Source organism: Ictidomys tridecemlineatus, chromosome Y (assembly GCF_052094955.1).
Source record: "Ictidomys tridecemlineatus isolate mIctTri1 chromosome Y, mIctTri1.hap1, whole genome shotgun sequence".
Taxonomy (NCBI): Eukaryota; Metazoa; Chordata; class Mammalia; order Rodentia; family Sciuridae; genus Ictidomys; species Ictidomys tridecemlineatus.
Window position 1 is genome coordinate 1441061 of NC_135494.1, and position 18526 is coordinate 1459586.

At 40.5% G+C, this 18526-nt stretch overlaps 1 protein-coding gene across 1 annotated transcript in view; it reads left to right on the forward strand.

Annotated features, from left to right (window-relative positions):
* LOC144371966 (uncharacterized) overlaps window positions 1-14585 on the forward strand; it is a 36672-nt gene extending 22087 nt beyond the window's left edge. Inside the window, 1 exon segment of the mRNA XM_078035329.1 lies at window positions 10911-14585. Coding sequence (XP_077891455.1) covers window positions 10911-11872 — 962 coding nt within the window. The 3' untranslated portion in view covers window positions 11873-14585.
* The last annotated feature ends 3941 nt before the right edge of the window (window positions 14586-18526 follow it).

An 18526-nucleotide genomic window follows, 5' to 3' on the forward strand; every position in this document is an offset into this window, starting at 1 on the left:
TCAAAATGCAATATGAAAATGGCTGGAAAGTGGCTCGGTGATAAAATGACTCTGCGTTTATTCCCTGGTACCATAACAACAACAAGAAACAAACAAAACTAATTTACCTTTTGCTATCCCTGTAGTTTTTCTTAAGTTTACCCTGAGTATGTATAGAAAGTTTGTGAGATTCAATTTTGTCTGAAATCCAGGTCCTAGATTCCAAATGCCACTTAAGATAGAGAGAAACTTTCTTTTGCATTGTTGCTGCAGAATATGAACCGATTTCTTCAAAAATAGTGATGTATAAATTTATGAATGTTATTTCTTGAAAACATCAGTTTCTGTCCTTTCCAAGGTGGAGAATTTGACAGGGGATGACTGTTTGTTGCTGTTGTTGTCTGGACTTGACAAGTTCCTTTAACTGTGTGGGTTTTTTTGGTATCAGGAATGCAATCCAGAGGTGCTTAACCACTGAGCCACATTCCCAGCCCCTTTCAGATTATTTGTTTGAAGCCAGGGTCTTACCACATTGCCTAGGGCCTCTGACCCCTGCACATCTGGGGTTACAGGTGTACACCATTGCACCCATCTTCATTGTAAATTTTAAGGACGATTTTGGCAATACCTAAAATACCCAACTGTGATCATTTAACCACTGAATAATTTATCAGTGAAATAGTAAATGACACCCGTTTTCTGGGTAGGAGAGATACATGTGTCTAAATAAGGGTGCTGGTCCCCTTCATGAGCACTCTCACCATGTCACCTAATTCCTGTTCACTGCCAACTGCCTCCTCCTAGGGCCACTCCTTTGGAAGTTGGCCTTTTAGCTTATGAAACTGGAAGTAAGATAAATGCTCTCTCTACTCACTCTGTTCTGTACCACATTTTTGGCTGGTCTTGGATACAGTCTACTACTCCCATTTTTAGATGTAGTTTTTCTTAAGTTCACCCAAAAAACACAGGAAACCATGCCCTACAGTTCACAGAATTTACTGAAATGTTCAGTGTTTTTTTCAGAGAGTGTAGATCATGGGAACATTCAGTCTCCTTTGTGAGAAAGTGTGTTGTCTTTCTATTGATTTTGTTGTATTTTATGCCTCTTATTGTATATTTTTTTATTATAATCATTTTTTTATCACTCATTGCATGTATTTTAGATGGTTTGTTTTGTTTTGTTTTGTATGTGAACTGCGGGGGATTGAACTGAGGGCCACATGCATGCCTGTCAAATTCTCTACTACTAAGCTACTCTCCAGACCAAGAAAATTAATATTATGGACTGTTGTTTATTTATTTGCTTACTTACTGATTACTGTGGATTGAAGCCATGAACTTGCTCATGCTTAGTTATCCTCCAAAAAAGAATTTCAACTTTGTGAACAGTATTTTGGAGGTGGGCAGGTGTTTTACTGGGGACTAAATCACTGAGAATATCCTCAGCCCTTATTCTTATTTATTTATTTTTATTTTTTTTATCTTATTTTATTTTTTATAGTTGTAGATGGACAAAATATCTTTATTTTGTTTATTTTTCTGTGGTGCTGAGGATCATACCCAGTACCTCACACATGCTAGAAAATGGTCTGTCACTCAGCTATAGTCCCAGTCCCTTCTTTTTATTTTTGATGAAGACCAGTCTCGCTAAATTTCTGAGTGTCTTTCTAAGTTGTTGAGACTGGCCTCAAACTTGCCATTTTTATGCCTTAACCTCCCTAGTTGCTGAAATTGCAGGTGCACATTGTTGCGGGGCAGGTCCCTCAGAAAACATATCAAGTCCCAGTTCTGTCCGAATTGAAGAGTCTTTATGTAGCTGGCCAGCCAGCGATGGCTCCCCGCAGGACCCGTAACTTTCTCTGCAAGGAACAGCTCCAAGCCTGAGCATTTTAAGATATTTAAAGGTAAAAACTCCATCTGGGTTGACGCAACTATAAGTAAGCAGGTGCAGAAGCTGAATTGGGCATTTAGCGAGACAATGCAATGGGTACATTGGTATTCCCCCCCGCAGGACTTTCCAGGTTGGCGGAGCAGCAAGCCAGCAGAAGGGAAGTGGGTCAAAATGACCCTAGTTCAGTACAAGTTAGACAATGGTTATTAACATCTAGACAATCAACCTCTGACAAGGAATGTTGGAATAACTTTCCGTTTGCAGCGAGCAGCTCTGAGCAGCTCTGAGTGCTTGAAGAATCTCCACTCGTTCAGGCCTGATAGGAAGGGCCGCAGGTTGGGATGCTCTGTTCTAGTGAGCCGTTCGTGAAACCACATCCTTAGCTTTGTGGTTAGCATTGCCAAGCTGCCAGGCCAGGAAACTGATAGCCAGGAGCTTCGACATGGAACTTCTTAGAAACCCCCTTCCCTAGGGACTAAGACCCTTCCTGATGATGGCCATATTTAGAGCATCCTCCTAGGGTGGTTACATTAGGCATAAGATGATTGGCTTATGGATACTATCTTGCTTGTGTACGATTGATGGGCACGCACGCCCCACTCTATCTCCCCCACCCCACGACTAAGGTAGCTGAGAAACTAATTGACCACATCAGTAACCAGAATGGCAGCAAAGGTACATTGCCCAAGAAAAATGGAAAGCAAAGAGAACAATTTCACATTATATAAGAATTGCTACTTTGTGTTGCCAAGTATGTTATGCTAGGTAACTATTAGGGGGTACAGAGGAGGGGCTTTCCCACGGGAGAAGCATTTCTTACATGATATGGAGTCTCAGGGTAAAATGGAGTCTGTTTGGTCATTGTCCATACAGCCTCGCCCATAACAACACCACCACACCAGCACTTGGAATGCCTTTTAAAGTCTTATCATCCCATTTCTCTCCAGATGGACACAGTATTGAAAATCCGTTTCCTTGCTTTTTGTCTCGAGTTTTGAAATTTGAAACTATGACTCTTCCTCTTTCCTTTATTTTTGCATTATTATGAAAAAGGTTTTCAGTATGTCATATTGATACTTGGGTATATATTTGTGAGACTCGATGGCAAGATATTAATCCCCTTTTTTGATTAAATAAACTTTGTTTTCCAGAGCAATTTCAGGCTTACATAATTTATTAGTCGATGTTCGCTATAGGAACAGTATCAACAGGGAGTGTGATTATAAAAGGGGACTTATTAGATTGGCCTATTTGACTGAAGCTGTGTGTCCACAGTGGCCATCTGCAGCTGGAGAGCTTGTTAGTAGTAGCTGCAGAGTCCAAGAGGCTGAAGCCTCAGAACAAGAGGGATCAGTGGTGCTGCCCTAGTCCAGACCAAAGGTTCTGGAAACTCCCTGGAGAATCACAGGCAGAGTCCACTTTGGGAGAGTGAAGAAGGCAGAGTCTGATATCCTCAGGCCACTGCAGCTGCCATTGGAGAAGAAAGGGGCTTGCTCTGCTGCTGCTTCCTCCTCCTTCAAACTTTTGTTCCACCCAAGACACTGTCCTATTGGATGGGGCTGCCTAGCTGAAGGAGGTTTCCCCACCTCAGTTGGCTATCTCACATGCCAATCATTCCTAGACACACCCTCACAGACACACCCAGAAGCCCCTTCCTATCAGTATCTCTTAATCCAATCAAGTCGACAATTCAAATGAGCCATTCGTTACACATAGTATCAAACATCCCTATCTCCAATTTATACTCTCCACTGTTTTCAACATCTTGCGTTGGTGTAGGATATCAGTTACTGAACCAGTGTTGGACATTTGATGAAGAGAGTGGATGGAGGAACACATTATGATAAGCCAAAGTTCATCCCTTACGGTTCCTCCTCTGTGTGATGTGATTGTGTGTGTCACGTAATTTACAAGATAATGTCATACAGAAGAGTTTCACTGCTCTGTGAATCCTGTGTTCCCCCTGTTCATCACTCCTCCTCATTCCTCCCTCCTTCTCTGCTCCCTGAGTCCCTGGCACCCATCAATTCTGCTACTGCATCTAAAATGTTGTTTTTTCTAGAATGTTCTTGACTTGGAATCTTACTGCACTTGGCCATTTCAAACTGGCTTCTTTCACTTACCAGTCTGCCTTTAAGGGTGCTGTGTCTTTCCAGGCTGCAGAGCTCATTTACTGGGTGATGTTCTTTGGTGTCCTTAAACTGCAGCTCGTCCATTCAGTATTGAAAGGTGCATCTTCCTTGCATCTAGCTTTGGGCAGTTTTGGATATGGCTGCTGTAGTCGCAGCTGTGAGGTTTTCTGTGCACATGATTTTTATCTCATTTGGGTAGACACCTGAGAGTGTGGTGACTTAATTCTGGAGTGCACCATGTTTATTTGGTAAGAGCGTGACTGTCTTCCAGAGAGGCTGTTACCCTTCTGTTCACCTGAGCAAGGGAAGAGTTCTTGCCGATTCATGTTTTCTCTGTCTTTCAGTGTTTGGCATTTGGCCACTCCAGTGGGTATCTGGTAGCACCTTATTGTTTAATTTAAAGTTTCCTAATTAAATGCTGGTGAATATCTTCTCACACCTGTGTTAACAGTCTCTATTTCTTGGATAAGTGTCTTTCCAGGTTTTTTTGCCCACTTCCAACTTAGTTGCTTGCTTTCTTACTGAGTGTTCTTCCTGCATGTTGAATACCAACCCAGTGTCACCATGTGTCGTGACAACATTTTGTCCAGTTCTCCAGCATGTCTTCTCATTCTGTCAAGTGCATCTTTTGAAAAACACAAACTTCATTTTGATCAAGTTCGATTTACAAGTTTTTCACTCACAGATCATGTGTCTGATGTTGCATATGAAGCTGTCATGCCAGCCCAGGTTTCTCTGTAAGTACTTCTGTGTCATTTTAGTGAAGTTCTGAAGTTTGCATTTTGTACTATGATGTATAGGCAATTTTTTTTGGTGCTGACAAGTGAACCCAGAGCCTGCTAAGTGCCAGGCAGGTGCTATGCTAGAGCTGCAGCCCCAGCTCTGTGTCTGAGCTTCCACTGGGAGCTGATTCTGTGACATTTGTGAAGTGAATATTTTTTCTTTTTTTGCATATTAATGTCCAGGTGCCTTGGCAATTTTTTCCAGGAGAGTATATTTTCCATTGATTTTTCTTTGCTCCTTTTTTAAAAAATCAGTGGAATATATTTATACTGTGCCAAATACCACACTCTTGATGATTGTAGATTTTTAGTAGTTCCTAACCTCAGGTGGTGTCCATCCTGAGAATTTAGTGTTCATGACTGTGTTGGTTGTTCTTGATCTTTTACTGAAAACATAAAGTAATTTTTATTGGGATCATATTGAATCCATAACTGAAATTGGTAAGAATTAATAATGACCCTGAGGCTTCTCATCTGTGAACATGAAATATCTGCATGTATTTGCCTTGTCTTTCGCACTCTCATTAGAAGTTTGCAGGTTTTTTTTTTATAGATTCTTATCAGATTTATATATGAGTATTTCTCTTTTATTGGTGCTGTATAAGAGGTGTTTGTTTTTGGTGCTGGGTGTTGAACTCAGGGCTGATCTACCATTGAGCGACATTCCCAATTCTATTATTATTATTATTATTATTATTTTAAACACAGACTTGCTAAATTGCACAGTCTGGACTCAAAGTGGTGACCATCCTGGTCAGCCCCCTGAGTGTTAGTGGTCAGCCCCCTGAGTGTTAGAGACCATGTGCATTGCCTGCATGCCCAGCTTGCTGATGTCAGTCATATAATAATTGTCCTCTTATTTAGCATGACAACACTAATATCATCTCGTTGCTTTTCATGATTCTTCATGATTCCACATAGAGAAGAGGATCACGCTGTCTATCAAGACATTGATGTGTTTCTGAGCTTGAGTGTGTGTTTTCCATTATTCTTAACTTTTTTCTTTAACTATTGATGTAGTCATGATATTTATTATTTAGCTTTGTGTTGTGATGGATAATGTTAACTGATTTTCCAGTTTTGAATCAGCCTCCCAGAGTTGTAATAATTCCCTCTTGGCTGCGGTATATAATTTTATTTTTGGTCTCAATTCAGTAATGTTTGGTGAGGAATTTTGCATTGATGATCATGAGAGTCATTCATAATATCTTTTTTTATTTAATACTTTTCTTTATCTATTTAATTTGGATAATTTGTTAACTTAAGTCTCAAAAGAATTAGGAGGTTTAACTTGCCTTGTGTGTTGTAGGAAAAAAAGTAGAAAATTGGTGGCAGTTCTTATGTGTCTCATGGAAGCCTGTTTGAGATGTCAGAGCCTTGCCTTGTCTTTTTGGGTAGTAATTAGTTATTGAGTCTGTTTTCTCGGTAACCATGGGCTCATCTCTTTTGTGTATTTACCCTGTGTGTAGGTTGTAGGAGATTGTCTCTCTCAGAGAAATGGTCCAATATCTCTAAGTTGTCTAATTTGTGTCAAGCACATATTCATGAAAATCTTTAATCTCAATGCATTTGTCATGATGATACTTTTAATTCTCTTAGTTTATCAGTTCTGTTGCTCTTTGCTTTAAAGTTATTGTATATTTTATTCCTTTATTTTATTTATTTTGTTTGCATGGTGGTGATGATTGAGCCCAGTTCCTCCCATATGCTAGGGATGCACTCTTGCACTGAGCCACAATCCCAATCCCTGTCCTCTGTATTCTTAGCCTTATGTCAGTTTATCAGTGATGCTGATGTTCATGAAGGGCTTGATTTTGCAGACTGCGGATTTCCTGTTTTATCAACACCCACTCTGTTACCTTCCTGTGCTTGATTTAGGTTTACCTGCTCTTCTTTCTCTGGTCTCCTGAAGTGGAAGTTTCAATGATTGCTTTAGCTCTTCTTTTCTGAAATGTGCTTTCAATGACTTAGGTACCAATGAAGCATCCCCTGTGCTGTTTTCTACAGATTTCCTATGGTGGACTTTTACATTGTATTTTCTTTAGAATGGTCACCTTTTCTCTCGAGTCACCTCTTTCTCTTGATCTGTTTAGAGCCCTGTGCATCACCTCCATTTGTCTAAAGGCTTTCTGGATGCTTCTTATCTGATTTCTGCTTTACCCTCCATGTTCTTTGAGTATACATGGGATTTCTTTGGGGTTGCATGCTTGTAGAGGTGTGGTTCATGGCTCAGGATGTCCTGGGGGTGTTGCTGTGACCCTGAGAACTCTGTGTGCTTCCCCTTTGGCTGAAGTCCAGTGAAACCCTCCTGTCTGCCTTTCTGATCTAACAGAGTCAGGCTGATGTCTCCAGTGTAAGTGTGCATTCTTCATTGTCCTAGACAGTTCTCTATGGCTCTACCTGGTGTATTTTTCACTTTGTTTCAGTTGCATGCATATTAAAATTTAAGAGCGTTATTTTACAGTTTAGACCAGAAACAGAACAGGCATGTAATCCCATGTTATGGGCAGAAGGATTCCAAGTACAAAGACAGCCTCAGTATATGTTAGAGACCCCCTGAACAAATTAGATCCTATCTCAAAACAAAAGTAAATAAATAAAATTTATAAGGCTGGGGATGTGGCTTAGTTGTTAAGCACCTCTGTGTTCCATTCCTAGTATATATTAAAAAAAAAAGAAAAAGAAATGAAAAGAAAAAGAAGGAAAGAAAGAAAAACCGGAAAGAAGAAAGAAACGAAGGAAGAAAATTTAACCTAGGGATTCTGAAGTCTGATCTTGCTCAGGGTTGGTCAATCTCAAGTCATGTGTTTTTCCTTTGCTGAGCCATGGCTTCCTGTTTTTCAGTATTCTTTGTACATTTTGTTGTTGAAAAGTGGATGGAAATGTGTTCTCCCCTTTCTCCTAGGGTGCTCTTCCTGTTTCTTGAAGGCTTCATGCATTTGCTTAGAAACTGCTTGGTCTGCGGTGTGTGTGGTGAATTGGCTTGTGTTCAGTCCATTTCTAGACTCCCCTGAGTGCCAGTGTGGTGGGACAGAAGGGAAGCCAACAGACAAGACTCTGTCTTAAAACTTCAAATGTGAGGGCTGGGGATATAGCTCAGTTGTTAGGGTGCTTGCCCTGCATGCACAAGGCCCTGGGTTTGATCCCCAGCACCAAAAAAAAAAAAAAAAAAATGTGAGAGGGATGTGGCTGCATGATTTTTATCCCCTGGACTGGATTTGATTTCTGCTATGTTTTTAATCTGCCCCACCATAAATAAATAAATAAAACCATGTTTCCTTTAACTTTCTGAAAAGTGTTTTAGTCTTTCACATTTCAATGTGTAATCCATGGACTTTTGTCTGCAGAATAGAGGGATGGAGGGAGTGCCTTTTGCCATGTAGATTCCAGTTTGCCTGCACCATCACTGTGCTCAGACAACCATTGCACATGTGGCCCGTTCTTGATCAAAGTGTCCTTGAGCAGAACATTGGTGTGTGCCTCATAGTTGTCCATCATCTGAGTGAGACATCTGCTGTTCAGAGGAATTTGACAATCCTTGGATATTCATTGTTGACATGAGGTTTGGAAGAGCACTTTCTGCTGTCAGTTTTTCAGACTTATACAGGCTGTTTTCAGACTTATACAGCTTTGTAAGAAGGCTGTTTTTCAGACTTATACAGCTTTGTAAGGCTGTTGTTTTTGACAAGGTGACATCTTGGGCACATTGAGTTATTTCTGAGACACATGCCATCTTTCCACACACTCCATTCTGCTTTGGCATTAACCACCGGATATTGTCAAATTTTCATGTTTGTTAATCATGGTGCTTGGGGCTGGGGTTGTGGCTCACTGGTAGATTGCTTGCCTAGCATTTGTGAGGCACTGAGTTTGGTTCACAGCATTATATTAAAATAAAATGAATAAAGGTGTTAATCGTTGTGTTTGATTACTAGTTGGCTTAGTTTTCCTCTGGAGTAAATCACCTGCAAACTTCTATTTGTTCTTGTTATAATCAACCAAATTGAGCTCAATCCCCAGTGAACACATTGTGACTAACTGTGTGAAATGTTGTCTAAATATTGTCTATGAGGGAAGATCCTTAGTGACCCATGCCCAGAGGTTGTGGGTGGGGCCTAATTCTAGGCATTTATTTAAGGAGGGAACAATAAACTTTCAGAAGGAAATGGGAGATCAGTAATTTCCATGTTGTTGACATTAACTGTAGAGGCCCAGTGAGCCACTGTGGTTGGCAGAATCTGTCAGAAATGCTGTTTTGTGATTCCAGCAATTTTCTACTCAGTCAGCTTTCTTTTCTAAGTTTAAGTAATATTGGGAGTGTTAATGTAAGCTCTCTACTGCACAGGATAATGTTAGGACCTGTAATAGCTAAAGCCAACAGAGAATTTAGGAGTGACCTGGAAGGCTTTCTTACTTCCTATGAACACACCAAAGGAAGGGTGTCCAACGTTCTACTGTTTGCCTTTTGAGTGGCCCAATTCTACTGCTGGAATGGCCATGAACAATCAAATGCAGTAAGGATTTCATGGACCAAATTGTGGAATGAATTAGGAGGCCAGGGAATCATGTGAACATCATGCATGTTGAGTGTAGATTTCTCATGCTGTCAATCTCTCCTGGCCTCCACTATACATTTGGTGGGATATTTTAGATCTCAGTGACCTTTGAGGATGTGGCTGTGAACTTCAACCAGGAGGAGTGGGCTTTGCTGGATGCTTCCCAGAAGAACCTTTACAGAGATGTGATGCTGGAGGTCCTCAGAAACCTGGCTTCTATAGGTAATAATGATGTTTTTTTTAAAATTAATCAAATAGAACTCATGTTTATTTTGGTCATTTATGTAGAAGGTGAAAAGAGAATCAGTTGTTGAATTATTGCAGCATAAATGACACCTAGGATTTGGAAAAGCATTTCTAGCTCCTAAAAATTTATAAAGATCATTCTGGTTTTGCATTTTAGGAAACAAATGGGAAGACAAGACCATTGAAGATCAGATCGAACATTCTGGGAGCATTCTAAGGTAATTGTACTCACAAGAGGAATCCTGGAGGGAATCTGAGAATGTCATATAATATTTAAAACAAACCAACCAGAGAAATATGCACAATTTGAAATGTATTTATTCTTACAAGATTTTTTTTTTGCAGGAAATATATACTTAACTGTAACAGATATTCAGTGTTTTCAAAGTGCTTGACATGCAAAAAGTACTATGAAATTGCATATGTGAATATCACTATTTGCATGAGAGCCACAGGGAAGCTGTGTTGTAAACGATTGTTTCCTTTCAATCTCTTGATTTTCAGGCCATTTGAACAAGTCAGAAAACCTAGCCTTTACCTGTTGTTCATAGTAACATAAGCTTATGATCTTTAAATAAATAGAACAATGTGAATGAATCAAGCATTGATAATGTGCTGGTCATTCTTCAAAGAAGCCATGTGGTAAACTTCAGAGGCCAAGAAGATAGTGTGGGGAAAATTTCAATGAGATTCCAGTTCTTAACTGGACAAAGACAAATTTTGATACAGTAAATACATGTAAGTGTGTTATGTATACAAAAGACTACATGTCCTTTATTTTGTCATAGGCACGTCACATGTCACTCTGGACATGAACCCTACAAGCATGAGGAATGTGCAGAGAAGCCATGTGAATTGAAACATTGCAGGAAATCTGTGGTTACTCCCAAAAGCGTTCACACACAAATGTTAACACAGACTGGAGATGGACCTTATGAAAATAGAGTATGTGGGAAAGTCATCAGTCGTTCCAGTGACATTCAAAGGCATGAAGATACTCATACTGGGTGGCAACCCTATGAATATCAACAATGTGGTGAAGCCTCATCTTCTCCCACAGGTGTTCCAAGACACATGAGAACACACAGTGGAGGTAAACCTGTTCAATGTGAGGTATGTGGGAAAGCCGTTCATTCCTCCTCTTTAGTTAGAAGACATGAAAGAACTCATTCTGGAGAGAAACTCTGTGAATGTAAAGAAGGTGGTCGGACCTGTACTTCACTTCCAAGTCTTCAAAGGCACAGGATCACACACACTGAAAATGCACCTTTTAAATGTGAGGTATGTGGGAAAGACTGTGTTTACCCCAGTTTATTTAGAATACATCAGAAAACACATGCTGGGGAGAAGCCCTATGGATGTAAGCAGTGTGGCAAAGCTTTCGCTAAGCCCTCTGCCCTTGTGTCACATGAACGAACTCATACTGGAGAGAAACCTTATGAATGTCAACAATGTGAAAAGGCCTTTTCTACATCCTCTTATGTTCAGATACATAAACGAATTCATACTGGAGAAAAGCCCTATGAATGTAAACAGTGTGGGAAAGCCTTTGTTACATCCTCTCAGCTCCATGTACACAAAAGAACACATACTGGAGAGAAGCCGTATGAATGTCAACAATGTGGAAAGGCCTTTGCTAGGTCCTGTCACCTTCAGATCCACGAAAGAACACATACTGGAGAGAAATTCTATGAATGTCAACAATGTGGAAAAGCCTTTGCTACATCCACTGAGCTTCACATCCATGGGAGAACACATACTGGAGAGAAGCCCTATGAATGTAAGCAGTGTGGCAAAGCCTTTGCTAGATCCAGTAACCTTCAGATTCATGGAAGAACACATACTGGAGAGAAGCCCTATGAATGTCAACAATGTGGAAAAGCCTTTGCTACATTCTCTTCTGTTCAGGTACATGAACGGTTTCATACTGGAGAGAAGCCATATGAATGCAAGCAGTGTAGAAAAGCTTTTGCTACATCTAGTGAGCTTCACATACATAGAAGAACACATACTGGAGAGAAGCCCTATGAGTGTAAGCAGTGTGGCAAAGCCTTTGCTAGATCCAGTCACCTTCACAGACATGGAAGAACACATACTGGAGAGAAGCCCTATGAATGTCAACAATGTGGCAAAGCCTTTGCTAGATCCAGTCACCTTCAAAGACATGGAAGAACACATACTGGAGAGAAGCCCTATGAATGTCAACAATGTGATGAAGCCTTTGCTAGATCCAGTAACCTTCGGAGACATGAACAAACTCACACTGCAGAGAAATCACACTCATGAATACAACTGGCTTAGTCTTCTGTTGTTACTCTCTCACTCATAAACATGTAGGAAGCTTACTGAAGAAATATCCTTTGAGTGTGAAATGTGGTAAATCACTATTCCTTCTCACCTTCAAATAGAAGAAAAGGCTCATATATATACATATATTCTACTGGGGATATAGTCTGGTGGTGCTCACCACTGAGCCACATTCCCAATTCTTTTTATTTTGTATTTAGAGAAAGTGACTTGCTGGGACCCCAGAATCATCTTAACATACACTTGTTTGTTCGTATGTATGCAGTAACTGTGGGGTGACACATGGCAATAGAGTAGTCATAGGCTATGGAGGCCAGGAGTAAGCCGTCAGAACTTGCCATGGTCATAAAGAAGAAGACTTGCTCACCAAAGTTCAGTCCGGAGATACTTTTTTTGGCCAGAGAGAAAATTGAGGGCCACCTTGAGAACAGTGACATCGGGTCCCTAAGGGAGAGCTCTGAGGAGAATGTTCATGGGGTGAGGAGGTGGGGATCCAAGAAGATGAGGCCAGTCATTCCCGAGTTCCGCAAATGGGCAGGGACAGACACAAAGATGAGCAGGAGCAGCAGAAGTAGGCTGTTTTGTGGAAACAACCCCAAGCAAATAAAGTCATTTGAAGTTTGGTTTCATTTCTCTGTGAAAACCTACTACTACAAATTCCTAGAAAGAGAAAATTGACCATTCAACCTGGAATGAAACGCTAAAGGAAAACAAGAAGAAATTGCCTTTATTAGTACTTGTTCAGAATTGTTTTTGCCTCAGCCTGTACCTTTTCTTGAGTTGACATCGAGAAATCAGTTGAATGTTCCTGCCCGAGTTCTTTCTGGTAACTATCCCAGCACATCACACACACACACACACACACACACACACACACGATCTTGGAATACAGAGTCAAGCACAACACCTAGCAAACACGATGCTGCCGCTGGAGGCTGCCTTCCTGGAGACTCCTGGCAGGAGCATGTCTAATGCCAATATCTCAGCTTGGCACTGAATCACGAGCCACTCACAGCTTTGTAGATTCAAACAGCAATTCTTTATTCCCGAACTCACACCGGCCTCCACACACGTTCAGGGGAAATCCAAAATCTGCCCGCCCAATTCACCTACTCCACGAGGCTTTTTTTCCAAAATCCCATTTGAATCTCACGAGAACTCAACGGGAACAAGCAGCAGGAACACCCTAATCCCAGCAGCAATAATCTTCAACCTCCAACTTCCGTAAAACCCCTATTGTCTTAAACCGGGAACACCTTAAACTCAAGGAGCAGGATACTTCCTCAAACCTGATCAGCTCTAAACCCGGATCCGCCCTGGTCCTTGAACAAGGTCACCTTACATGCAATGTCAACAGCGAAATTCCAAGGCAAGTCCATTTAACATGGGGTACGCTGGCAAGGAAATTTCGATGCGTCATTCCTACTTGGCAATGGCCCTCAGCAGTCTGAGAACTCTGCACCAGTCTCAGCACCTCAGGAAGCCAGGGCTCTGTTCTCCCAGACCCACTGAGCACTCATGCTCACCACAGTCATAGCCTGGGTGGCTCCGAAGTTCCTTGGGTGCCTGAATCTGCATTAGTGACCTTGCCTTCTCCCCATCACTAGTTCCTGCTCTTCTCTCCCCACCAGCAGAACTGTAGCTGATGAGGCCAGGGTCTTCTCCCAGGGGCTGTGCTGCTCACCTTCTAAACACAAGCTTCTCTGCAGTTCCTATAACTGGGTCACCCTGCAAACATGGTTCTTGTCCTGTGAAGGTATAGTGTGTCCTATGAAATCCACCCTAATTATAATAGGTATAATATATATATATATATATATATAATATCCAAATATATATATATAATTATAATATATATATTATATATATAATATCAAAATATATATATAATATATATTTGGATATTGTCTCCTCCCTAAAAAAGTTTTAATTCTATAATCTCAAATACATAATTTTTATACCAATTTGTCTTTCTTTGTGTAAGCAAATAACACATGAGAAAAATGACATTAAAATAATATGTGCAAGTCTTTTTCTATTTTCCACAGTAGCAAGCATAACTCCTGTGATGATGGGATTACAATATGGGTTTTGATGTTGGAAACACACACTCAGGTGCTTTTTCTGATTATATTGGAATCTCTGAGATGCCATCAGAGTAGGTATTGAGCCTGTGTGCCTCCTTCACATTTCCAATAATTTATTAACCGTTTGGTAAATTTTTTGCCGTTTGTCCAATAACACATTCAATACAGTTTTCTGAACTATGACTGCCCTCCAAAAGTTTTGTGTCTGAACTGAGTTTTGTGTCTGAACACAGATCAAGGCATGTAGACCGTAGAGGGCATGTCCACTTCCTCTCCCTGAGCTGCAGTCTCTTCTTCATACACAACAGGCACCAGAGTGAATCTGGGGCTCAGCTCTTCAAGTTGGAAGGAATGGGAGCTGTGCTGGTGCCCGCGTTCAGTGCAGGCAACTGAACTAAAGCCACTCGTGTGAACTTGGGGTGACACAAAATAACACAGACATTTTTATAAGCTTCACCATGGCTTCCCCAGCTCTCAGCCTCAGGCTCTCACCAAAGGGGCAAGAAAAAAATCACGAGAGACTGACAGAGGGAGTGCACGTTCTGAAGTGGCCTTTTATTGGGGAACACTATTTCTTGGAACATTCTATCTGAAAAAGGGCAAAAGGAATAGGATTACAAAGGAACAGGTGAGTGTAACTTATCCCCAGGGGGCAACGCTTACTCCTGGAGCCACACCTTATTATTCCAGTGGAGGTAAAGCCCAAGTTACTGGGGAACACAATAATTGTTCAGAACCTCTTGCTTCAGGACTCAAAGGCATGATCATTCAGTGTGATTCCCCACACATCCCCACTTTGAAAAAGTAACTGATGAGTTCCTCTCTCCAGTTCCTGAATTCTTGCGTGGAAGGCACAAAATCCTATGATTACAATACAAGAGAGAATTAACAGCAAAGAGAACAGTCCAATAATATGCTATGCATAATATTTTAGAATGTTTCCAGGGTAAAAACCCGTTTAATTGTTGAAATATTTGATTGGCTAAAGAGGTAGGATCTGACAAATCAACCTTACTTTTTTTTATCTTTCATATGATAATGTAACTCCAAAAGATCCAAGCTGTTGCTATTCTTTGCCCAAATACCCAATAAATGGTTTTTAACCTTTTTCCAATTCGATTTGGAAGCAATGTATTTGGCAGCAGTAACATACACATATTTATAATCAGTGTGACATTGGAACCTTTTCTAGAACTTTAAAGCTGAATGCTCATTACCAATATTTATGGCAGTACCTTCTAAGGTATTTAACTCAGTTTCAATCTTTTCATCAACAATTATCTGATTGTGAAGACCTTTGGAAGTGTTCTGAGCCAAATTATTCAGAAAATTTGCAGGCTGGGCATTTTGAGTTATGACCACCAAAGCTGTGACCAAGGAAGCAATAAATGAAACTAAGGCAGCCACTTCAAGTATGAAGAGTCCAAGAGCTTGCTTAGGTCCAGTCAGCTGGCCATGTATTTGTTGTAAGAGTTGAAAAGCAGCATCAGCATACCATGGCTCTGAAATATTAGCTGGAAATAAGACAAAAGAGGGCTGGTGAACTATCACTCTTCCCTTCCCTCGACTATACCATGTTATACAATTAGTTAAATTGCATCTATTACAGGCTACGAGATATTAATCATCTTTCTTTTACATTTCAGATCTCCAGTAATTAATATGTAAGAATATTGAACACAGACTCTCAGGCCACACAAGAATTTCTTTAAAATTCTGCCTAAAAAGTCAGGTAAAGGCTTGTCAGTAAAATGTAAAAACTCTGACGCAGCAATCAAACACCAAACATCTTTCTGAGTGCCACTTTGGTTAAAGGTCAAGGTGTTCCTAAGAAATCGTCCAGGGGTCGTGGCAGTACCCTTGCATAATTGAATCTTGTCAATCCTAGGAGACCAGACTAAAATATACTCACTAGCTCTAGACACCCTAAACTGTACTGGCAAGGTATTTATACAATCCATCCACTTAGCAAAAGTGCCAATTTCTATTGTAGAATGGTTAGGACATTGAGTGGAAGTTCTGTTGAAATTACTTGCTTGTTACAAGGAAGTCCCACTTTCATAACTGTTCTAATGTATGGCTTTGAGTCCCCAAGACCAATATGATTAGCTGGTCTAGGCCCCCAAACTGCTGCCTTTTCCTCCAAGAACACTCTCAGTCAGCCAGCATGTTTATTGAGGGAGACCAGCACATACATACCTGAGCACTAAAGCCTGAATAATTAAGTCCAGTCAAATGGATGGAGTAACATTGGTGTCTGTCAATCCTCCCATCATATGAGTCATTGGAAAATACTGGGATGGATTCTGCAGTCCACACTGCTGAGGGTCCTAAAGATGGACTTGAAAATGAGTCCAATAAGCTTTTCCCTGTGTCCCACTCACCTGGCAGCTCCACAGAACTAGCATTGCTACTAGCATCGCAGCTGGAGGCTGAGTTGGTCTTGCTGCTGAATCAGATTCCTCAACTGCTTCCATGAGGGTAGCTTCACCACTGGGTCTCTCTGGGCCATCTTTTTTTCCCCCCTCTTCCTTTGAAGGTTCCTCTTCTTGCTGGGAGTCAGGGCTGGCATCTCTGGATCACTCCTCAGTTGTTTGAACCTTGGCTCTAGTTCTTCCATGTCTGATGGTGCATTCAGGTATCCAAAGAGGACAAAATGCACCTTCTGGGAAAAATACAAGCATGACCTCTACTCCACATTATCACTAGATCTGGGCCTTTCCATTGACCTGTTTTTTAATCTTTCCGCCAAACTTGACCTAAAGGACCTGTTGCTGTGGAAGACGTATCACTCAGCTGCAGGGCGACCTTCTGAGTCACATGTATGGAAAATTAAAAAGAAACATGGCATGATTAAAGATATTTTGGGGAGTTCTACTTCCCCCTTCCTGTTTTTGTAATTGTAGCTTACTAGAAAAATGAGCTCATTCTACAATAGCTTGACCCTGAGGGTTGTAAGAAATACCTGTTTTATGGTCCATATGAAACTATTGGCAAAACTGCAGAAAAGGAGCTAGTATAAGCTGGTGCGTTATCAGTTTTAATCTGAAAAGGGCATTGGAATATGGCAGTGGGAGCTAGGCAGTGAGAAATAATATGTTGAGTATTTTCTTTCTAGATCTAGGCTGTGTCAGACACAAATCTAGAATAAGTGTCTACAAATACATGTACATAAAAGTATTTGCCAAATTGAGAAATGTGAGTTACATCCATTTGCCATAACTGACGTAGGCAGAACCCATGGGGATTTACCCCAGATGGTAAAAATGGGAAGTGTATAACATATTGGGGGCATTGACATACAACTTGATAGCTTGCTCTCTAGTAATATTAAAATTTTTATGCAAACTAGAAGCATTTTGATGATGCAAAGAATGTAAAAATTATGTACAGTCATACAAAGACATTTGCTGACAGAGAGCAACAGGTTTATCAGTCTTATCATTACCTGATGTTAAAGGCCGTGGGAGATTACTGGTGGGCCATATATGGCCTACAAAACACGAATGTTGATGCCTTTGGATTATCTTCTGCAAGGTATGAAACAAATTGATAACTCTTGCAATGGTGTATACCCAATAATTGAAGATTCAATTTTTTTTAGTAACTTCAATTGTATGTAAATTATTAGAATAAATATTAATTGGCTCATTTGCAAAATGACTTAAAGCACAAATAAGAGCTTGAAGTTCTTCTTGTTGTGCAGAAGTACATGAGGTTTGTATTATGTATGAGAATCACTATAAATACCTGCTTTACTTGAGCTTGATCCATCAGTGAACACTGATAGTGCCCAAACTATTTGTTGAGCATGGACAATTTTTGGAAAATTAAATGTAGTTACTAAAACAAATGGAAAAAATTTTATCATGAGGATATTGACTTTCTATGTGACCAGGAAAATTAGCAAAAGCTACTTGCCAAGTATTCGAAGTTTGGAAAAGCCAATCACTGTATCGAGTAGAATATGGGATGATAATAGCATAAGGTTCTGATCCAACCAGCTGTAAAACTCACATTCTGCCTTTAGTAACCCACTGAGCAAGAAAAGTCAGGAAAAGGAGTTGAATTTTGAGGAGAATGAGCTAAGTGGGCCATTCAAGGACTCCCAGGGGATCCATATCGCTTCTGTAGGTGTGTGAGAAGTGGGACGTATTAATAAACATATGGGCTCCTATGGGTTCTTTCTGGTAAGCTGAGCATTTATTTTTTTTAATATTTATTTTTCAGTTCTTGGCGGACCCAACAGCTTTTTGTTTGTATGTGGTGGTGAGGATTGAACCCGGGCAGCCCGCACACACCAAGCGAGCGCGCTACCGCTTGAGCCACATCCCAGCCCATGCTGAACATTTTAAATAGCAAGTTCGACCTTCTTTAAGGCCATTCTCTTTTCTGGTGTGAGATGAGGTGGAGAAGTCAGAGAGGGGTCCTCTGTAAGATCTGAAACAAAGTACTCGAGTTTGCAAAAGTTAGTTTTAAAGATGGTCTTAGCCAATTAATATCACCTAATAATTTTTGAAAATCATTAAGCATTTTTTGAAGCTTA